At 36.4% G+C, this 24645-nt stretch overlaps 1 protein-coding gene across 1 annotated transcript in view; it reads left to right on the top strand.

The window, feature by feature from the left end:
* Nucleotides 1–24645, top strand: part of CATSPERB (cation channel sperm associated auxiliary subunit beta) — a 185040-nt gene that overhangs the window by 142881 nt on the left and 17514 nt on the right. Inside the window, exons 24-25 of the mRNA XM_069105680.1 lie at nt 13190–13290; nt 23405–23479. Coding sequence (XP_068961781.1) covers nt 13190–13290; nt 23405–23479 — 176 coding nt within the window. The remainder of the gene's footprint in view (nt 1–13189; nt 13291–23404; nt 23480–24645) is intronic.

Genomic DNA, 24645 nt, shown 5'->3' with positions numbered 1-24645 from the left:
CTGTATTTTGATTTTCTCTGTTATTAATTTGTCACTGAATAAAATGGAGAGCTGCCATACTGGAATTTTGAACCTTGAAATTTGTCTTTGCTTGGCATTATACCTGTAGGGTGAGATATTCCATTTAGTGTGTATGTCATTCCCTCCCTAAGCCAAATTCAATGAGAATAAGGTTAACTCGTTCCCTTTTGCCTTCCTGTTCTTCCTTTCCATTGTAACAGTTTACCCTTGCCTCTTCTGTGTGAGATAATTCACCCCCATTCTGTCTCTCCCCATCTACTCTCATTATATTCCTCTCTCACATCTTAATTTCACCTTTTAAGTATGATTACTTCCTATTGAATTGATCCTGTGCCCTCTGTCTATGTATACTTGTACACATATATACACACACTCACATATGTATTCATACAGACATATACCCTTCTATATAGACATATGTATATATGTATGTGTATATATATATGTATACACATGTTTATATTACCTTCAACTATTCTCATACTGAGAAAAGTTTCATAAGTTACAATTATAATTTTTCCATGTAAGAATGGAAATAATTCAACTTTGATATGTTCCTTATGATTTCTCTTTCCTGTTTACCTTCTCATGCTTCTCTTGCCTCTTGTATGTGAATGTCAAATTTTCTATAGGAGTGTAAAGTTGGATTGCTTTGTTTGCTTTGCTTACTTGGCTTGCTCATGTTGCCACTAAGGTACTTGAATTTGAGCTTTTTTGCCTCAGTAGAACTCTGCTACCAGAAGGGGGAGCTTTATCCCAAATTCTGAGGTTTTCGCAGCTGCTGGAACTATTAGTTGAGTACCCTCTCTGAAGCCTCAAGATGTTCTGGCAAGCTGACCACATACCCCAGGACCTACACCCTGATACAGATCCAAGCAGGTTAAAACAAGAAAAATTACCCCTCAGACTGATCACTTGGTCTCCCTATAATCTGCAGTCCAGGAGCTGTGAAGCAGCATGGCTGCAGAGTCTCAGCTGCTTCACACCCCAGGGGCAAATGCTGGATCACACTCCCAAACTCCCTGCTCCTGCAAAGTCTACACTGACCTCTCACTATATCTTTGGCATCTGTGGGTTGGTAATTCTGGAGACTGACACAGCTGCTGGTGATCTGAAGTCCCTTCACCCTGCAGCTGGTCAGGCCACCCTGAGGCTAAAACCTGAGGTTCTAATGGGTCTGTGCTCCACTCCCAGAGTGCTGTGCCAGCCCCTTCATGACAGCCTACTGGGCTGTCTTCATCAGGATTTTAGCTTCTCTCTCTCATTTTTTACGTTCTGTAGCTCCAAAGTTTGTTTAGAGTCATTTTTTACATGAATTGGAGGAGGTGGAAGCCGGAGCAGAGGGGAAGTACTGTTTCTACTCTGCCATCTTGACTCCGCACCCCATGAGAAGCTTTTTCAATAAAAATGAGAGTACAGCAAGGAAGTCCACTCTCTTTTATAAATAAAATTCTAGAAATTCTAGCAATAGCAAGAAAGTGAAATAAATTTAAGGTGAGAAGGTAAGTCAGGAGGAGATAATGTTATCCCTATAGATGATTATATGATGGTTTACTTCTGAAAACCTAGGGAATCAACAAAGATAATAACTGAAATTATTAATAGTTTCAGCAAAGTTGTAGGCTACAAAGTACTAAAAAATCAACACTGGGGCAGCCAGGTAGCACAGCAAGTAAGAGCACCGGCCCTAGAATCGGGATGACCTGGGATCGAATCCAGGCTCAGACACTTAGGACCCACCCAGAAACACCTGGCCATGTAACCTTGAGCAAGTTACTTAACCCCAATTGCTTAAAAAAAATCAACACTTCTGTAAAATAAAGATAAAAATCAAAAGGACAATAAATAATAGAAAGTAAAATACAATTCCAAATAATTTCAAAGCTTACCAAAATACCTAGGAATCAATCTTAAGAAAAACACAAAATAATTACATTGATTCAGGGGGCAGAGCCAAGATGGCAGAGTAGAAACAGGACTTCCCTGTAGCTCCAGCTTTCACCTCCTCCAGTACATGTACAAAATGACTCTAAACAAATTTTAGAGCTACACAACCCTCAAAGTGAAAGACAGAAACAAACCTCCCACTGAATACAACCTAGTAGGCTGGTGGGAAAGGGAAAATGCACCAAGATGGGAGCCAAGCCCAGCCCCATGGGAGCCATGTGGTTTTGGCCCCAGGGCAGCCCCAAACAGCAGTGGCCTGAGCAGACTTCAGAAAAGTGAAGCACCAGCAGCTGTGGCAGTTTCCAGATTTCTCAACCCATAAAAGCCAAAGACAAAGTAAAAGGTCATTGTAGAACTCTGTTGGAACAGGGGTGGATGAAAGAGCAGGGTCTGGCCTCTGGCCCTGGGGCAAGAAGTGGTGGAGATGCAGTGGCTGTCTTAGAAGCTCCTGGCCTACAGATGGTAGGGGGACTAAGTAACCATTCAGAGGAGAATTGTTCTTGCTTTAAGCTGCTTGGATCTGGATCACAGTTTTTGGTAGAAGTCCTGGGGTATATGGCCAGTAGCCAGAGCCTATGGGTGCTACAGAGAGGGTGCCCCCCAATTGCTCTGGCAAGTGTGAAAACCCTAGAAATTTGGGACAAAGCTCTCTCCATTCTGAAAGTAGAGTTCTACCATGGCAAAGAGTTCAAAAGTCAAGTAATTGACTGGCAACACAAGCAAGCAAAGGAAACACAATCCTACCACAGATTCCTTTTTCAGGGACAAAAAGGATCAAAGCATGGAATGTAAAGAAGACAACAAAGTCAGAACTCCTGCATCAAAAGCTCCCAAAAAAATACGAACTGGTTACAGGTCATGAAGGAGCTCAAGAAGGATTTTGAAAACCAAATAAGAGAAGTGGAGGAAAAATTGGGAAGAGAAATGAGAATGATGCAAGAAAATCAAGAAAAGCAAGTCAACAGACTGACTGAAGAAAATAACACCTTAAAAAAATAGACTAACTCAAATGGCAAAAGAGGCCCAAAAAAACAATGAGGAGAAGACTGCCTTAAAAGTTGAATTTTCCAGATAGAAAAGGAATTTCAAAAACCACTGAAGAGAATAACTCCTTCAAAATTAGATTAGAACACCTGGAAGGTAATGACTTCATGAGAAATCAAAACACTATAAAAAAGATCCAAACAAATGAAAAAAATAGAAGGCAATGTTAAATACCTCATTGGAAAAACCACTGCCCTGGAAAATAGATCCAGGAGAGATAATTTAAAAATTATTGGTCTACCTGAAAGCCATGATCAAAAAAAGAGTCTAGAGTTTCTTTCAAAAAATCATCAAGCAAATTTGCACTGATATTTTACAACAAGAGGGGAAAATAGAAATTGAAAGAATTCACTGATCACTTCTTGAAAAAGATCCCAAAAAGCAAACTCCTAGGAATATTATAGCCAAATTCCAGAGCTCCCAGGTCCAGGAGAAAATACTGCAAGCAGTCAGGAAGAAACATTTTGAGTATTGTGGAAACACAATCAGGATAACACAAGATCTAGCATCTTCTATATTAAAGGATCAAATGGCTTGGAATATGATATTCCCAAGGTCAAAAGAGCTAAAATTAAAACCAAGAATCACTTACCTAGCAAAACTGAGTATAATGCTTCAGGGGAAAATATGGTCATTCAATGAAACAGAGTATTTTCAAGCATTCTTAATGAAAAAACCAGAGCTGAACAGAAAATTTGGCTTTCAAATACAAGAAGCAAGAAAAAGTAAATAGGAAAAAGAAATCATAAGGAACTTATTAAAGTTGAACTATTTACATTCCTACTTGGAAAAATCATAATTGTAACTCATAAGACTCTTGTCAGAATGGGGACAATTGAAGGGAATATATGTGTATATATATGTATATAGGAGGGTGTAGGTGTGTGTGTGTGTATATATATATATATATATGTATATATATATATATGAGGGAGTGCATATGTGTGTACATGTATACATAGTCAGAAGGCACAGGACAAGTTGAATATGAAGGGATGATATCTGAAAAATAAAATTAAGAGGTGAGACAGCAATATATTGGGAGAAGGAGAAAGGGAAAGATAGATTAGGGTAAATTGTCTCATATTTAAGAGTCAAGAGAAAACTGTCACAATGGAAGGGAAGAGCAGGAAGGTAAAAGGGAATGGGACAACCTTACTCTCATTGAATTTGGCTTAAGGAGGAAATAACATACGCACTAAATTAGGTATCTTATCTTACAGGAAAATAGGAGGGAAGGGGGTAAGAGGGGGGATGATAGAGGGGAGGGCAGATTGAGGGAGAGAGTATTTAGAAGCAAATACTTTTGCAAAGGACAGGGTCAAAGGAGAAAATAGAATAAGTGAGGGGTTGAATAGGATGGAGGGACATATGTCTTTCACAATATAGCTACTATGGGAATATTTTACATAACTACACATATACAACCTGTATTGAATTGCTTATCTTCCCAGTGGAGGGTGGGTTAAAAACAAATGTGTGTAAAATTTGTTTGTTTGTTTTTACATATAACTGGGATGTACAGGCACCAAATGGAAATCCATCTTGCCTTACTAGAAAGTTAGAGGGAAATGGGAGTGGGGGGGAGGATATAAGAGAGAACATGTTGAGGAAAGGGGTATTCTGTAGGCTAGCTATTTTGGGGTGGTGGGTAGGGATAATGTGAGGAGAAATATTTGTAATTCAAAATCTTGTGGAAATGAATGTTGCAAGGGCAACTAGGTGGCACAGTGAATAGAGAACTAGCCCTGGAGTCAGGAGGACCTGAATTCAAATCTAGCCTCAGACACTTAACACTTACTAGTTGTGACCTTGGGCAAGTCACTTAACCCCACTTGCCCCTCCAGAAAGCAAAAAAGCAAAACAAAAAAAAGAAAATGAATAAATTTGAAAAATATCTAAAAAAAAGAATTATATTGATTCAAATACAAAGTACACCTTAATTTGATTAAATACAAGTTAAATAGTAGGAAGCATATTCAGAGCTCATGACTGGGCCATGCCAACATAATAAAAATGAAAATATTACCAAAGTTAATTTTCATTTTAACATTAAATTTTTATATCAAATAAATTATCAAAGGGATATTTTACATAACTCAATAAAATAATAACAAATTTCATTTGGAAAAATAAAAGATCTTGCATGTCATGGGAAATTATATGATGTTGAGATAAAAGGGGACTTGCACTTCCAGTTTTCAAACTACATTATTTATAAAGAAGCAGTCATCAAAATCATCTGGCAATTGTTTAAAAAATATATAAATCAATCAAACAAATTAGATAAGGGAGTATTAGAAACAATGGGACTCAATAACCCAGTTTCAGATACCAGCAAATAAAAATTGGTTAGGAAGGAATTTTATTTTCTATTAAAAAAAAGTTGTTGGGGAAACTAGAAATCATTCAAGCAGATAGTTTTAGTCTAACACTTTGCAAAGCATTCCAAAATATATTTAAAATGAATATTTCATACTAGAAAGACCAGATGAGTCAATTGACGTAATCTTTTAGACACTTGAAATTCAAAAAGTCTGAAGAATTCCTACTTCATAACTTTTTCTATAGCTTTGCTATCAGCATTCGTTACATTCTGAAGGCTTTTCAAATAATGAAAAACATAAAATAGGTGATTCTACATATAAGGACCAGTTGCATCAAATGACACATATGATTAAACATTTTGTATTTTTGTTTTAAATAAGAAAAAACACTGCTAATTTTAATTCTATTGGGTCATATCTTTGCCTATATTAATCTTTTTCTATCATTTGAATTCATTAAATATTAATAAAATATTGTGAATGACATTTATAGAGCAAAATATAATTTAATCTTTATAGTTTCTACTATTTTATTATTTTTTGTATTTCCAGTTTTTCAGATTTTTAGAATTTATTGTGTAATTGCAATACAGTTTTGCTTACATCGTTCTTGATAAAATGTCTGAGAGATGATCTAATTAAAGAGATTTTTAAAACTAATAAGACCTAACCATCTGACTCATCTGAGTTAGATAATGAAATTTTAGATAATTAATTCTATGATGTAAATTATACAACTGCAATATATTAAGCAGAGAAATAATATTCTTCATCTGATGCCAGTGATGATTAGTTGAAGTTCCTTCTTCAGCTGGTAAACTAAAAGGTAAAGAACAATACAGTTCTTATTGGACCCAAATTTGTGACAAAGGAAATGAAAAGCTGTAATATATAAAAGGTAAGATAGTTTCCTGGCAGTGAGCTGTTACATTTAAGAAGTTAAAGTAGGCTTTTAACTGCTAAATGTTATTACATATGTATCTTGCCCTACTGTGTACATATGTTATAACCTGCATCATTGAAAAGACTCAATTTCTTCTTTTAAAGTACATTTAGTGAATCAATGCTTAGAAACACTCAGAAACGTGCAAATGTTGAAGGTCAAAAGAAGTTAATTTGTCTTATTCTTGGCATTACGATGGAAGAAAATTATTCATACAAAAGTATGTGGAATAAGTTCTGGTGACATCCGTTGCTGAATATAACATATAGCCGGGTGCTACATGTAATGAGGTTGCTTCGCTTTGACCTGAAAACTGAAAGGAAGCAAAATCTTTCAGGATAAATTCTGTCTACCATCCTTACTGTAGAATCCTTTTATTTAAAATTGTCAGAAGGCATTTGTTTATTCTTGAAGTATATGTAATGATCAATAAGCAATTGCTACTTGGCAAGGAATATTGCAGATGTATTCAATATATGCCCAAAACAAGACAGACAAGTTTTGCCTGAAATTTTGCCTGGCATTAGTCTCTGAAAAAAAAATAATGCTTCAATGGCTTTCCTTACTTGAGAAAAGATGATACTCAATGCAATGATTCCAGTGGACCTACAGATTTAATGTTAAAACTCATGAAGCCATTATTCAGCAAAGGCTACAAGGCAAATGCTGTCAATCATTTTATATCCCTTGATAAAAACGTACATCATAGTTTATACTGCTTGTCAGAACTATAGAGAAGTTTGATAAATAGCAAAGATATGGAATAAACTGCTTGAAAATTTGGTAAAGTAGAGAAAATTTGATTCCAAAATAATTGAATACAGGGATAATGTGATAATATTTTCTTTCTCCTTTCTGTGGAAAAGCACTTTAAATACAAACAATTGCAAGAATGTTTTTATAATTTTCCTTTTACATAAAATTTTCCATTCTTCTAGCTCTATTTTATTTGCCTTATGGGAAAAAAATGCATTGAGTTGATTAAAATGTCTTGGTCCTCCAAGGCATTCTTAATTTCTGATCCTTCTAGTAATACAGATTGTGCAATTAAAAAATTAAAATAGTGTTAGATCATATACCTTTCATGCCTATGGGATGGAGATTTATTCTTAACCAAAGAATGGATGCAGGTAATTACAGAAAATAAAATAGATAATTTTGATCATATGAAACTGAAAAAGCTTCTACATAAAAAAGATTAATACAAGCAGGAAAAGAAGGGAAGAAAATGAATGGAAAAAAATTTGTGTCAAATTTCTCTAAGGGTTGCATGTTCAAGATATACAAACTACAGACAGACAGACAGGCACACACACACACACACACACCTGAAGGCATATATGTAACATAAATATGTAACTGTCTATCATATCTATCTTATAAAAAGGCATTCTTTCCTTAATAGATAACTGTTGAAAAGATATGATTGAACAAGTCTTAAAAGAAGAATTGCAACTTTTAAACAATCATATGGAAGAATGCTCCAAATCTCTAATAAGAGAAATGAAAATCAAAACATCATTGGGGTTTCACCTCATACCCTACAAATTGGCAAAGATGAAAAAATATGGGAATGGTCAAGATGGAGGGGGTTGCGAGAAGATTGTATGCTACTGTATTTTTGTTAGGACTATGAATCAATTTAACTATTTTGGAAAGCAATTTGGAATTATGCAATTAAAGTGACTAAAATGTCCATACTCTTTGACGCAGAGAGCCTACTACTAACACACCTCAAGGAGGCCATGGATAACAAGAAAGTCTTTTTATATACTCAAATATTTTTAGCAGCACTTTTTGTGATTGCAAAGAAATATAAACAATATTGTTTATCAACCGGAGAATGGCTAAACAAATTGTGATCATTAATGCAATTGATGATTTCTGTGCTGTCAAAAATGACAAATGTAACGAATATAGAGAAGCATGGTAAGATCTCCATGATCTAATACAAGAAGAGGCAAGCTGAGCCTCCCCCCCAAATATATATATATATATATATATATATATATATATATATATATATATATATATATACACACCTACAATGGCCACAACAATGTAAGCAGAAAAAACAAACACACAAAAAGTAAAAGTTAATTATTTAAAACTATAAATAAAAAGTATGGCTTAAAAGTAGTGATATGACATCTCTACTCCATCCCTTGGCACAATGAGAAGGTGCACAAGTACTGTACATTGAACAAAGTTTTGGACTTTTTTGATTCGTTGATCAGTTATACTGATTTTTTCCTCTCTTTTTCCTTTGTCTTAAAAATGTATTTGTTGCAGAAACTTGGCATAGACCAGTATCTTACACCTTATACCAAAATAAAGTCTAAATTGGTGCACAATCTAGGTATAAAGACTGATACTATAAGCAATCTGGGAGCGCAAGGAATAGTTTATCTTTTAGATTTATGGAGAAGGGAAGACTTTATGAACAAATAAGAGTTAAAGAGCATTATGAAATGCAAAATGGATAATTTTGATTACATTAAATTGAAAAGTTTCTGTACTAATAAAGTCAATGTAACTAAGATTAAGAAGGAAGTGGAAAATTGGAAAATAATTTTTCCAACCAGTGTCTCTGATAAAGGCCTCATTTCTAAAATATAAAGAGAACCAAGGCAAATATATAAGAATTCAAGTCATTCCCCAGTTGATAAATGATCAAAGGATATGAACTGGCAATTTTCAGATGAAGAAATTAAAGATATCAATAAGCATATGAAAAAACGCTCTAAATCACTACTGATTGAGAAATGCAAATCAAAACAACTCTGAGGTACTACATCTCACCAGTCAGATTAGCTAAGATGACAAAATAGGAAAATGATAAATGCTGGAGAGGATGTGGGAAAAATGGAACACTAATGCTTTTTTGGTGAAGTTCAACATTCTGGAGTGCAATTCGGAACTATGTCCAAAGGGCTATTAAAATGTGCATACCCTTTGATCCAGCAATACCACTTCTAGGGCTATATCCCAAAGAGATCATATAAGTGGGAGAAAGACCTGTATGTACAAAAATATTTATTGTGGCTCCCTTTGTGGTGGCAAAGAATTGGAAATCAAGAGGATGCCCATCAATTGGGGAATGGCTAAACAAATTGTGGTATATGAATGTAATGGTATACTATTGTGCTATAAGAAATGAGGAGCAGATGGACTTCATAATAACCTGGAGAGACTTATATATACTGATGCTAAATGAGGAGAGCAGAACCAGGAGAACTTTGTACACAATTACAGACACATCATATGTGTGATGACTAACTGATTGGGCTCCTCTTAGCAATGCAACATTATAAGACAACTCCAAAAGACTCATGATGGGAAGGGACATCCACATCCAGATAAAGAACTATAGTCTGAATGGAGCTTGAAACAACCTGCTTGCTCTCTCTCTCTTTTTTTTGTTTTATTTTTTCTTTCTCATTGTTCACTTCATTGGTTATAATCCTTCTTTACAACTTGAATAATGTTTAATGTGAAGGTATTTGTAGATTCTATATTTGATTGCATGCTGCCATGGGGGGAGGGGGAAAAAGGGGAAGCGGGGTAGAATATTAGAAACTCAAGGGATTGTGGAACTTAATGTTGTAAAGTAAAAGTCAATAAATAAATTTTTTAAATGTATCTGTCATTCAGAATAGTTTTCTGAGAGAAGAATAGGGATAGTAGGAGAAATTATGGTGTTATCAATTTTTAAAAGCCATAAATAAAATTTTAACATTAAAAAGTACTACTGATAAATTTAAAAAATTCTAGTCATAAAAAGGGAATTAGAATGATGATAGAAGTAATTGTTCAGTTAAAAACAAGAAAGGAAAGGAATGCAATAAAATGTGTCCCTAAATCAACTAATTCTATGATATCATGGTCCTCTTTGAGAACAAAGGAAAAACAGCAATAATTTTATATATAAAGAAAATGAAGAAGCCCCAAGACTGCAAGGAAGCAACTGAGAAGAAGCAGAGCATAAAGAAGGTAAGAAGAGATCTTTAATTTAAAGGGATGCATTATTTTTAAGTGTACACATGATACAGTATGCCAGTTAATGAATTTCATCAGTAAAAATTTTATAATCTCTATTTCTCTTGAATCCATCTAGGGTACTACATGTTGACTGAAATGATAATAGACACATTTTGAATAATTAAATAAAGGTGATGGCAGTTAAATGGAAGCAAAGTAGAAAATGCCCAGAAAAATAATGGAATGAATCTTGAGCATCTTAAAACAAGTGGAGATATGTTTGTATGAGGAACTCAGACATTCATTTAATAAATATTGTAGTCAGTGTCTTTAGACATCAAAAATGTTAGTGAATATCTTGCTCCCTAAAATAGGAGTTGGGAAATTTTAGTTGCTTTCACCAGCATGTCTCTCCTTTCAAAATCTACAGTGTTTGATACATAGTAAATATATTAAAATGTTTATCTATATATCTATCTAAATCTTCAAAGATAATTCAAAACTCACTTAAGAAACGTTACAAGGCAAAGGAAAATGAGACAATACATGAGAAGGAAATATTTTGCTTTTCCAGAGGACAGAATTAAGAACAGATAGAAGTTGCAATGATGTAAATTTCCACTTAACATGAAAAAGATCTTCTTAATAATTAGATCAGTGATAGAAGGGATGGTCATAGAAAGCAACAAATTGCACATCGCTGTAGTTCTTGAAACAGGGCCTAGATGACCACGGTTAAGGATATGGTAGAGAGAATCTATACTTCCACCAAATTTCAAATTAAATTAACTTTAAGGTTGCTTCCCATTCCAATATACTATGAATTTATGTTTTTAAAAATTAGCATGGTTAGCAGTTGAGCTTAGTGAGTCATTTAACTGATGTTTCCAAAGAATGTTCATGGCAAAATAAAATTATTAAGTACTTTGTATCTAATACTCCTTTCTCCAATCCTTTTATTATTGATCAATCTTTTTCATATTTGAGAAAGAAGGGGAAAATAATTCAGGATTTTCCCATTCTCCTGCCCCTGAAGAACACACATAAACATACACACACAAGATTTTAGTATCGAAAAGGACAGTAGACATTATCTGGGCAGTTAGGTGACACAGTGATTACAGCACTAGGCCTAGAGTCAGGAAGACTCCTCCTCAGCTCAAATTTGGTCTCAGATACTAGCGTTTGATTCTTGGGCAAGTCAATTAACTTAGTTTGCCTCAGTTTCTCATCTGTAAAGTGAACTGGAGAAAGAAATGGTTAGTTACTCCAGTATCTCTGCCAAGAAAACTCCAAATGGGATAATGAAGAGTCAGAAACGACCAAATTGACTGCACAATAAATAATTGTTATCTAGCCTAGTGAAACTGTTGTTTCCGTCATATTGGACTCTTTGTTACCCCATTTGGGATTTTCTTGACAGAGATACTGGAGTAGTTTGCTGTTTCCTTTTCCAGCTCATTTTACATATGAGGAAACTGAGGCAAACAGGATTAAATGGCTTGGCCATGTTCATACAACTAGTAAGTATCTGAGGCCAGATATGAACTCACACACACACACACACACACACACACACACACACACATATATGTCTTTCTGATTCCAAGCCAGGTCCCTATCTATTGAAACTCCTGGCTGCCATATCTAGACCCATACTCTCATTTTATAATGAAGGACCAGGTTTGGTAAAGTGATTTACCCAAGGCAGAAAAACTAAAACTAAAAATTGGATCCAGGGCACTTTGTACAATACCACGGTGCCTCACTCTGACTGAATTCCCTGTTACCACAATGCACACCCTTGGTGCAGAGGAAAACTGATTGCCAGAGACATTGAGATGTATACATCTAGGATTGAGAGTCACTTTGAGGCTGAGATGGAAGAGCCAGTTTGGACTGAGGTAAGCTAAATTAAGTATGAGGCTTTGGTATCTTGCTCTGGGGTCAGACCCACAGAACTGACTTCCTGCAATTGGCTTTTGTCCACTTGATCCTATTATGGGTTAAAAGTGATGGAAAATCCAGCTTACCACTGTTCCAAAAGTCTTTGGTTGGGTCACTTGTGTGTGGCCTGAATTTGTGTTCTTGGGTTATGGTTTCTCCTTGGATTTCTGAATCATCTCATGTTTTTCTTAGATTGTGATTGCAGTAGTTTATTGTTAGAGCTCAGCTATTCTAATTCTTTGTATTGCACCATTTTGCTTACCTCAGATACTTTTCTCAAACTCAGACAGATCTAAAATTATAAGACTCTCAGTGGCACCTGAAGTTTTTAGTACAGTCCTAGTGTATATAGGTAGAAATTAGAATACTTAAAGCAAATAAAATATGGTAATCTTATACTTGATATTTATGTAAATATATTCTCAGTGATTCTGTTTCCTCATCTGTCAGCTGATGGGGTTAGACAGATGATTCCTAAGGTTTCTGCCACTTTGTGATTTCATGATATTTAATGACAACCTTGCAAGTTATGTTTTTCTTGTTAGGTTTCCAACACTATTCTTTGAGTTTTGGTGTGCTAGATATTCTTCAGGTTCTCAAGTTTGGATAACTTAGACAGCTTTGAACACAAGTGCAAGACACCCTAACTTATGAAAAGATCATTCATGAATCAGTTGATTGGGACTTGGAGCATATTTTCCCATAGAAGCATTATTGATACTTGACGTATTTTCAAGCCAGTCCAGAAGTCTTTTGAATCCATAATCTATTTCAAGCAGAGCACTGCACTAATACTGTGTGACTTTAGGCAAACCTTTTCACCTCACTAATCTCACTCTCTTATCTATAATACAAAAATAATTGCTATTATATGGAAAATACTTTGTTATACAATATAAATTGGGCTCTTGTATATCATAATCATCATGCTGTTTTGATGGGAAAACATATGCCTGAAACATGTTTTTGTATATTATAGAACAAAATATGCCAGAAAATATGAAGAAGCTGAAGAATTATGTAGAAAGTAAGATTTTTCTTCCTGTATATAATCCAAAGGACCTTAACCTAAGCATAACTGTAAGTTTGTATATTTTTACTCATAGAAAATTGTCTGTTCCAACATATACCGTGTTTCCCCGATAACAAGACACTGTCTTATTAATTTTTTTGGACAGAAAAACACCAGAGGGCTTATTTTCAGGGGAGGGCTTATTTTAATGAACATTGACAGCAATTTTAATAAACAGGTAAATGTGAACAAAAAAATGTACCTTTATTCAATAAGCAAATCACTGGGGAAGAACAGGATGACACGCTCACTGCTTCACTACAGTAGCAATCTCAATAGGGCTTATTTTCGGGGGAGGGCTTATTTTAGAGGAATCTTACACAGTAAGGGTAGGGCTTATTATCGGGGAAACACGGTATAACCCCATATGGACCACCATCACTGTGCAGGGTTATCTTTACAAGGAGTTTTCACAAGTACAATTTGTGAATTTCACAAGTACAAATTAACTTGTGCTCTTGATTTCCTCAAATGAGAACAGGAAGGGGCTTGGTGTGGTGTAAGAACTGTCTTGTGTTTTATCTTTAAAAAAATTAGCACTTAACACAATTCCTGACACATCATAAACTAATAATAAATGCTTTATCCAATCTATATAATCTAACCCAGTCTCTGAAAATGTTTAATCCCTCTACTTCCACCCAACATATAATCCTTTTCAATCTCATTCAGGAAATTTTCCCCATCCAACATTTCCTCTTTCTTTAAAGTAAATATCTCCTTCTTCTGGTTTATCTTGACCCTTCTACCACCTTTAAACTATTGACCTATTCTTCTGACTCATTCCCCCTTCTTCCTTGGATAGTTTTGACCCTATAATTACCCATTTCAAAAATGGAGTTCCCATTACCACTTGTTCTGCAATATTTCCAATTTGCTAATCCCAAATCCTGTCACCTGACCAAAGCTACTCAACGCCACACCAATGAGTCAAAAAGCAAACCGTTCTACTGCTATTTATTAATATGTGAACTTGAACAAGTCATTTAGTTTTTCTGGGCCTCAGTTTCTTTATCTGTAAAATGAAGATGTTGGATTTGTGACATTTAAAAAAGTTTGAAACATAGTTTCTGGCTAATTAATCATTTTATTAATAAAAGCAATGGTGATTTGACCATCTCTCTTTTGGACCAAAGATGACTCATGGTAGTGAGCTCACAACTTATATGCCTCTGGGTATCCCTGAGGGTGGCAATCAGCTCTGATTAGTTAACAATTAATGAGAGAATGAATATTACAATGAAAAGTAGGCTCACTCCAGTGAAGGGGTGAGAGAATGACATGATGTCACTCACGGACAAAGAGATTATTTTTACACCCTGACCACCCCCAGACTTGGGCAATCTTGACAAAGAATCTACATCCACCCAAACTTTCTTGAGTAGAATGCAATGGACAGGAATTCACTTCAGATAAGGTGATCTCCATGGTGTGAATTTTTCGAAGAGGTCAGTAATGTTCTTCAAAGTCTGGGCTTTAAACAAGGAAATTGGACAGGGAAAATGCCTGGATCTTTCCAGTACTTAGTTATACATAATCATTTCTCCCAGATTAGATAATTTCTACTGTCCTTCGTAGCTCCTAAACCATTCTGTGACAATTCACTGACTGGTTCCACTGCAAATTCATTCTGTTTTAGATTAACTTGACTTTCATAGCTGTACCACCCTTCTATAGGTCTTTGATTAAATCTCTACCAATACCTCATGATGGATTTTTGTCATCTCTATTTGAAACTCCCATGCCCATCCCTAAACTACATCTCTCTTAAAATATGACACATTTTCCTGCTTTAGTGAAAATATTGAAAGTCTGAATTAAATTCCTTCTATTTCCCTCTTCTACAATGTGTATATTCAATCAACTTATCCCCCGTTGTTTAATTCATAGAGAAGAATGTAGCTTTTGACTTCTTTTAAATGACAAACATTTTGTTGCTCACTTTAGCCCCTACCCTCCTGTTTTCTCAGGAATCATTGTCTTTTTTTCATTATTCTCCTCTGTTTTTGACCCTTTTCCTGGTAGCTACAAATATATTCAGGTTTCAAGAAGATAGACGCATAGATGGATAGATAGGTAGATAGATGATAGATAGGTAGGTAGATAGATAGATAGATAATTTCTATCTTTAGATCTCTATTGAAATCTCTATATCCCTATCTACATTTCTAGATCTATATGATCTATACACATATCTTTTTTATAAATATAAATCTTTAGAAACAAAAATATAAACCTGATTATCTATAAATATCTGTCTGTATCTATCATCCAGCTATCTATAATTTCATGTATCATTTATCTATCTATCCACCCATCATCTATAATTTCCTTTGTCCTCATTTCCCTAAGATCTCATCATTTGTCTTTCTTCCCTTTAATCAATAAGCTTAAGAAAGAGTAGTCTATACTTATTGCCTATAATTTCTTACCACTCCTTAGCCTTATGATCTGATTTTTTTTGTCCCCAACATTCTGATGAAATAACTTTTTCTCTAAGGACTCCAATGAAACTCAGTTGCCAAATTCTTTAGTCTTCTTCCTCATTTGGATCACTTCCAATACTTGATGCTCTCTTATCTTTCAGTTCCTAAGATACTATTCTTTTCTTATTCTCCACATAGCTCTTTCTCACCACACTTCATTTTCCTCTGTGGCTCAGTGATCCTGTCCTTTCTAAGTATAACTTTGCTTATGTTCCCCAAGATTATCTTTAAACCTCTTCTCTCTACATGGTTGTTCTTTTGGAAGTTCATCCTCTCTTGTGACTCCAGTTGTCACCTCAGTACTAGCTATTACTAAAACAATCTATCCAATACAGATCAATCCTCTGAGATCAACCCAAAGAAATGGAACTTTGATCTCTTTTTTTTCATCTTTTATCTTTTTATCCCTTAGTCTCACAAAGTGCTTTGCCAACATAGGCATTTAACAATGTCTACAAATTTGAAGTGACTGTGTATTTCCCTTCATCCTCCAGGTCTGTGGTAATGGTTAGTAAAGAGATATGTGTGTGGGGGAGGAAGTGTTTGCCTAGTATTATGGACTATTCGGTGCCTTTGGACCCAGGTTCAGAGATTATCCTACACTTTCACATTGTGATCAAGATGGGGCTAGGAGAACACTTTCTGGCCCATAGCTATTTCTAAATATTTCCAAATGTACCTATAAAGCCATATGAGAAATATCAGTCCCAAGTTAAAACCCATACTGGGGCTCCCTATAGCAACTTGAAAATGCTACAGTGTTTGAAGCTAAGAAAATAGCCATCATTTGCTCTTGGATGACTTCTGAGTCTTCCAGATGTCCCTACCCAGGTTATCTTTGCAGAAGTAAGTGGGAGGAATTGCAGATCATGGTCACTGAAAATTTCCCAAGGTATTGCTGAGGCATTTGAAGAGTAGTGCCAGAGATCTGAGATCAGTAAACTGAAAGGAGGTAAGGGGAAGGTCAAAATGGGAGACTTTTCTTCTGCAAATTGGCAAGAAATTGGATCATTTAAAAAAAATTATTTAAGGGTCTGAGGGAAAATATGTGCTTATATAATATGCTGGAATAGAGAGCAAAGTACCATGGGGATCAGAAAGCCAAGACAGAAAAAGACTCAAATCATGTCACATGAACCTGTAAACAAGGTAGATAAAAAAGATTCTGAACAACACAAATAGTACAGACCACTCTGTTGTAGTTATTTAGGAATCAAGGGCAGGCTGTGAATCTAAGTCCATAGGAATAGGTCAAATCTACAATCCCTGATTGCTATTTGTTATAGAAGGCAATAATTCACCCATATATTCTTTTAAAGGGGACACAATTATGTCAAGTGGCAAATACCAAAAGCCTCAGACCCTTCACAGTGTTCAGGATATACTTAAGGGATCTGTTTGACTGGGTCTTTTTTTTTTAATGAGTGGATTTGATGATCATAATAATTAATTTTAAATTATTACATTTTGCCATGTGCATTTATAAATCCTATCTTGTATTGGTTCTCATGTGTTAAAATTAATTTTAAACACTTTACCTAATTTCATATTAATAATAACTGACATTTACATAATGCTTTAAAGTTTACATATTATCTTGATTATTCCCCACTAAAACCCTGAGGCACATCACTGTATTTTACTGTACTGTACAAACTATTTTAGTTATTAACCTAATTGTACAGATGAAGGAACTAAGGCTCAGCAAGGCTAAATGACAAAGTTAACAGTATAAAAGTAACAAGAGAAGGAGGTTTTACTCAAATTCAAGACTCGGAACAAAACCTTTTGGGTAAAATGAGAGTGATAATGCTTGTACTACTGATGAGGGTTGGCTATTAGGTTCAGCAGGAACTCTGATCTTATCTTAAGACCAGAACCTGAGATTCAGTCTGGAAAGAATTCAACTCAAGCCTAATTGGAGTCAGAGTTGTAAAAGTTTATTATATGCCTTACAGTGGGTAAGGATCCTTAGGAGACCTGCAACCTTAAAGGGGTAGAATTAAGATTTATATAAAATCATCCATAGTAGAACCTGTGCCAATTATGCTAACTAGGTGATTAAGGGTGGGATTAGGGAGGAGTTAAGGTGGGGTCAGTCTTTAAAGGGGCATGCAAGTTTTATGTAACTGTGCAGGCATATTGCCCATGATTCACTGGGAAAAAGCCCAAGGTGGGTCTACCTGGAGGTGTGGTTTTAGGCTTGAAACGTCACTAAGTCAGCTAGCAGTCAAGGGCTGATGGAGAAGTTCCCAGTCTGCTACCCATCAGTGTCATGTTTGACAAGATTAATGTCTGGGAACCAAGGCTAATCAAGACTCAGTGGATAATAGGCTAAGGAGTTAACCCAGAGATAGTGTCCTAAAGGATTCATTGAGGCAGGCAAGGAGTCAACCTAGAGGTGGGGTACCAAAGGATTCATGGGGACAGCGGGACATTGTACAAGGGGGAGATAATAGTTGCCTAAGCTGGAATGTTTATAGATACTTTTGTGAAGGATTCATAGGAATAGTTTGTTATTGTTCCAACCTTAGATAGTTGTTGCTGGTCAGAGTTATTTCTCTGAAGCTAGGGGCAGGGGGAGAAGGGGCAGAGTTAATGCTCTGAGGCTGTGGGGGGGGATGGAGTGTGATTTTACAAACTGGTTTTACAAATTGATGTTACAAAGTTTTACAGAATGATGTTACAAATATAGATCCCAAGCACCCCACCATTACTGATGTTACAAATTGGTATTACAAATTGAGTTTACAAATTGATTTTACAAATATAGATCCCAAGCACCCCATCACTATGTACATAACAGAGTTTCGTGAAGGAAATACTTTAAGAAACCACATTAATAAGTTATTATTATTATTATTACTCATGACAGCTAGGGGGCACAATATGGAGTTTAGAGTCAGTAAGATTCATCTTCATGAGTTCAAATCTGGCCTCAGTGCTTACTAGGTGAGACACTTCACCCTATTTGCCTAAGTTTACTCATCTGTAGAATGTTCTGGAGAAGGAAATGGCAAGCCTCCCTAGTAGCTTTGCCAAAAAAATATTTAAAACACAAATCAGGTCATGAAAATTTGTACATGACTAAAATGACTAAACAACAAAGCTATATTATTGCTATAATAATGTTATTACTATAAGGAATATAGTGATAGGATTACAATAATGTTCTTTTTTGATGATGGTCAGCAGTAATCCTATTATAAGTAGCTTTTTTGATATTCTTTTATACTTAATATTTTTGTAAACAATTTCAAAAGGGGACAAAATAATTACTTTTTATAGCTAAAAAAATCAAGGCTGTAAACATATTCTACAGGTTTACTGAAAGTATCTACAGGACAGATAACAGACAGGATGATGGGAATGATATGTGTTTCAGCCTATTCCCACATAGTCTGAATTTCTTTTTTGAGATCTCTGTATCTTTTCATTCCATGTAGTTTATAGATTTGGAGTGGTTGGTGTAGCAACACCAAATAAAAATGTTATTCTTAAAAGTTTACACATGAGTTTTATGAGAGGGAAAAAAAAAGTTTTATTTGTAATACTGCTTTCTTTCCATCACAGTGCGTTGCTCAAATTCTCAAGAATAGTTTTATTTGCCTTTATATGATGAGAACTTTTTCTGTTTATTTGCATGAATGAAGTATTCATATTTCTATAGCTTCCTTGGAGTTGTCATTCCCATGTTTGTTAATGTCATATGAACTTTAACATTATGCATTTTGTATTCAAAACGTCTGGGCAGGTATTTTCTATCATGTGTTGTGTGCTAGTGTATGTGGTTTGTTTTGTTTTCTTTTCTTTTGTTTTACAGGGATGAGGGGTATTCTTTTCTTTTGGGAGAACTGCAATCATGGTTATCACTGTGGGTCTTCTCTAAAAGTTCAGTCATCTGGCCTCTCTACAATCATGTGGTTTTTAAAAATGTTGCTGTCATTTCTTTCTTCTGTTGTATTTCTTTTCACATGTGACATACTTGGATTCCACACCAGGTAATCTAGTTTTCTCATCTTTGGAGAAATTCTTCATTAAGAATTCATTTTTGGGGGCGGAGCCAACATGGCAGAGTAGAAGCATGACCTTACTGCGGCTTAGGCTTCCACCTTCCCCAATCCATGTAAAAAGGGGACTCTAAACAAACTTTGGAGCTGCAGAACCCACAAAATGACACAGAGAAGCTAACCTCCCATTGAAGACAGCCCTGCAGGCCAGCAGGAATCCAGTGCAGCAATCTGGGAGGCAAGCCCAGCTCCACTCCAAGGCTTTAGCCCAAGGGTGAGCCTGACCAGCCTCGGCCTGAGGGACTCCAGATCAGCAGCAGCTGTGACCATTTCCAGATTTATCAATAAATAGATGTGAAGGACAAAGTGAGAGGTCAGTGCAGTCTGGACTTTGAGACCAGTAAGTGGGAGTGCATGTCTTTTACCCCTGGGGTGAGAAGCCACTGAGACGCTGGCACAGCCAGGCAGCTCCACGTGACAGCTTCAGTTCATGGCCTGCAGAGTATAGGGGGACCAAGCACCAGTCTGAGGGGTAATAGCTCTTGCTTTAACCTGCTTGGATCTGGATTGCAGTCTAAGGTGGAGGTCCTGGGGTGTGTGTCCAGCTTGCCAGAGCATGTGGAGACCTCAGAGAGGGCACCCATCTAATACCTCCAGCAGCTGAGAAAACCCCAGGGTTTGGGACGAAAGCTCCCCTGTCTGGTGGCAGAGACCTACTGTGGCAAAAGCCCAGGGGTCAAGTAATTGAGTAGCAAAATGAGCAGGAAAAGGAAACAAAGCAGACAGAAGATTCCAACATCACACTCCTATTTTGGGGACAAAAAGGAGCAAAGCATGGAACAGGAGGAAAACAGTGAAGTCAGAACTCCTGCACCAAAAGCTTCAAAGGAAAATACAAGCTGGTTACAGGCCATAGAGGACCTTAAGAAAGATTTTAAAAACCAAATAAGAGAAGTGGAGGAAAAATTGGGAAGAGAAGTGAGAACAATGCAAGAAAATTATGAAATGAGAGTCAACATCATGACTGAGGGAAATAACACCTTAAATAACAGACTGACTCAAATGGCAAAGGAGGCCCAAAAAGGCAATGAGGAGAAGAATGACTTAAAAAGTCAAATTTGCCAGATGGCAAAAAACTGTTTTCCTCCTGTTCCATGCTTTGCTCCTTTTTGCCCCCAAAATAGGAGTGTGATGTTGGAATCTTCTGTCTGCTTTGTTTCCTTTGCCTGGTCATGTCTCCCCTCAGTCACTTGACCCTGGACTTTTTGCCACAGTAGGATTATGCCACCAGAAAGGGGAGTTTTCGTCCCAAACCCTGGGGTTTTCTCAGCTGCTGGAGGTATTAGATGGGTGCCCTCTCTGAGGTCTCCACATGCTCTGGCAAGCTGGACACACACCCCAGGACCTCCACCCTAGACTGCAATCCAGATCCAAGCAGGTTAAAGCAAGAGCGATTACCCCTCAGACTGGTGCTTGGTCTCCCTACACTCTGCAGGCCATGAGCTGAAGCTGCCACATGGAGCTGCCTGGCTGTGCCAGCATCTCATTGGCTTCTTGCCCCGGGGGTAAAAGACACGCACTCCCACTTACTGGTCCCAAAGTCCAGACTGCACTGACCTCTCACTTTGTCCTTCACGTCTATGTTTTGATAAATCTGGAAATGGCCACAGCTGCTGCTGATCTGGAGTCCCTCTGGCTGAGGCTGGTCAGGCTCACCCTCGGGCTAAAGCCTCGGAGTGGGGCTGGACTGGGCTCCCAGGGCACCCACTGGATTCCTGCCAGCCTGCCGGGCTGTCCTCAGTGGGAGGTTAGCTTCTCTGTGTCATTTTGTTCTGCTGCTCCAAAGTTTGTTTAGAGTCCCCTTTTTACATGGATTCGGGAAGGTGGAAGCTGAAGCTGAGCAAAGGTCATGCTTCTACTCTGCCATCTTGACTCTGCCCCCCAAGAATTCATTTTCTTAATATATGGAATGTTTCTTCATTTTGAATTTTGTATTGAATACTTAAGTTCTGAACTCTATTTCCTTATAAAATGGATTTCTCTTTTAAATCATTCTTGAGTTTCATAGTATTGTTCCTTGGTCTCTTGTAAAACATGGGGGTCTATATTTCATCAGGCATTGGTCCTCTTTCACTTGTCTCAATATATGTTAAGATAACTTATATTCTGGGGCGGCCAGATGGCTCAGCGAGTAAGAGCATCAGCTCCAGTGTCGGGATGACCTGGATCAAATCCGGGCTCAGATACCCAGCACCACACCCAGAAATAACTGGCCGTGTAACCTTGAGCAAGTTACTTAACCCCGATTGCTTTAAAAAAAAAAAAGATAACTTATATTCTTTGGGCATTCACTCATCCTTCCCATTGGTTTTAGGATCAACTTGCCTGATTTTTCTACTTTTGCTCTGCATTGAGGATTTTTCTCTTGACCTTTGTTCTTTCAGCCCTTTTTATATTCCCTCATTGCCCAATTTTTGTCCCATCTACCTTTGACAGTGAGTATATTGTTCTCGGGTAGAGTTGAAAATCTACCTCAAACTCCTCCCATTTGTAGATAAAGATTTTTTCTTCCTTTTTGGATTGTGCTTTCAATACCTTTGTTAGTATTTATTAGGGATTTAGAGAAAGTAACTTATCTGCCATCTTGGTGGTCACATGACCAAGATATCCAAAGACTCTTACCTCAGCATCTACAACTTTTCCCATGATAGATTTCATTAGCTCCTCACTTATCTCTTATTTTGTCTATTCTAGGCTCACAAATAAATGTGTTTGCTTGTTTTCGGGGGTTGTTCTACATTGGTTAGCAATATATAGTGATATGACTTGGACCTGAGACCCTTAACTGTAATTTGTGAGATCTGTTTCTAGTTTTGCCATGTTATCTTATTGGTACATAGAGAAAATATTCATACCTTTGTTCCATTTCACATGTGCTTGTTACATGCCCAGCTTAGGTGGCAGTGCCATTCACAATGAAAAGTTTCTACCAGATAGGGTATTGGCATTTCTAAATTATTCTGGTGTAGTTTGCCTTCCTGTTTCACCAGAACATAAAAAAGGGTTCTCTTTCTCTGTGACCCTCTGTCATGGTTATAATCACAATGGTTTCAAGTAAGGCCAGTCTGAAATCTCTTGTCAACCCAGATGGTCTTACATTCTTGTCAATAGTTTCATCACCTTTGCTGAGGAGATAATCCATTCTGCAACATGTAGCCTGAATCCAATTGACTAATACATCAGGATTCTTCCAAGGCTTCAGAGATTCTTGTAATAGCTGTCAGTCTCCTTCTTTGTCATTGTTTAGGACTGTACAACAATGCACCACGGTATGATTTGAAGATAAGATCATTTTTGAGAAAAAGCAGAATGAATTTCCCTTCATTACATAAATAATGGGCTGGACTTTGAAGGATTGTCATCATCATTATTAATTGTTCTTATTATTGTTCAATATAGGATCTGCTTTAATAGACCATAAAGTTAGTTTCTCCTTTAGCTTTTAGAATATTTAGTGTAATAATTCAATGCTTGAAATATTATTAATATTTTCTTGTTTCATTACAAATGCATTTAAAGTCTGTTGATGCAACTTATTGCTAATTATTCTGTTTATTTTTCTTTAGGGTTCTGAACTTTTTCATTTCAGAGTGGTAGTTATTCCTGGAGTCACGTTTTGTAACTTTTATGATGAGTTTCAGGTATGGTACATGTTCTGGGTCTTTTGGGGGTGAGGTGATTGCTTATTATGTTACATTTAATAAAGATATTGACATGAGTTCCTTTATTCCCTTTGGGAGAGATGTAAAGTAACAATAATTGTGATTCTGGACACTAGAAAAAGGGTGATCCCTTTGCTACCACTGTGTTCTCAGGTGAGCACAAAATTGGTCAGCAGACATGTGGATTGCTATTAAAAATTATATATATAATTACTCATACTTACATAGAATTTTAAAATTTATAAAGTAACTTTCAACTACCTTGTGAGGAAGGCCATGAAAATATTATATCACAAGTTTAAAGACAAGAAAATTGAGACTCAGAGAAGTAATGTCACTTCCCTAGGGTCATACAGTTAGCAAGTGTAAGATCCAACATTGAAACCTTGGTCTCTTGATTCCAAATCTAATTCTTTTTATATTATAAACTGCTTCTGTTCCCAACTTTTCCCTTCACGACTATCTCTTGTCCCTAAAGGACCATTCTGGTATAAAATAACAATTTTTAAAGGATTATTATATTTTAATGAAGAACAGAGCAAAGTACAATTTTCCACATGTGCTATAACTGAGGCATAGTACAGTAGTACTGTCACGTTCCTAGTTAGGGACAATATATTAAGGCAGTCTAGCATCACATTCATTTTTGGTGGCTGCTATGCAACACTTTTGACTTGTATTGTGCTTATAATTTATTAAAATCCCAGATTTTTCCAGAGGAAATTTTGGAAGCAAGACTAGAATAATTAGCAACAAACATTTATTCAGAGTCTAGTATTTGTATAATATTTTTTCCATGTGTAGGGGTAGATATATGTTTAGATGAGATTTTATGCATTGCTATTAAACTTCATCTTAATATATTTGCCTCATTAATCTAGTCCAGGATTGGGTAGCCTGTGGCCTCCAGGTCACATGTGGTCTTCTAGGTCCTTGGGTGCAGCCTTTTGACTGAGTCCAAGTTTTACAGAGCAAATCTTTTTATTAAGGGGATTTGTTCTATGAAGTTTGGATTCCATCAAAGGGCCACATTTGAGGACCTAGAGGGCCATATATGACCTCAAGGCTGTAGGTTCCCCACCCCTCATCTGGTCAATTACAATTTTTTTAACTCTGATGCTATTACTTATGTATTCATTTAATAG

The sequence above is a fragment of the Petaurus breviceps genome, unplaced genomic scaffold, assembly GCF_028583685.1.
Source record: "Petaurus breviceps papuanus isolate PSGF00001 unplaced genomic scaffold, PetGlider_PUasm1.0 77, whole genome shotgun sequence".
In the NCBI taxonomy this organism is placed as follows: domain Eukaryota; kingdom Metazoa; phylum Chordata; class Mammalia; order Diprotodontia; family Petauridae; genus Petaurus; species Petaurus breviceps.
Note: the sequence above shows the minus strand (reverse complement) of the source record. Positions and strands in the feature narration are given on the sequence as shown.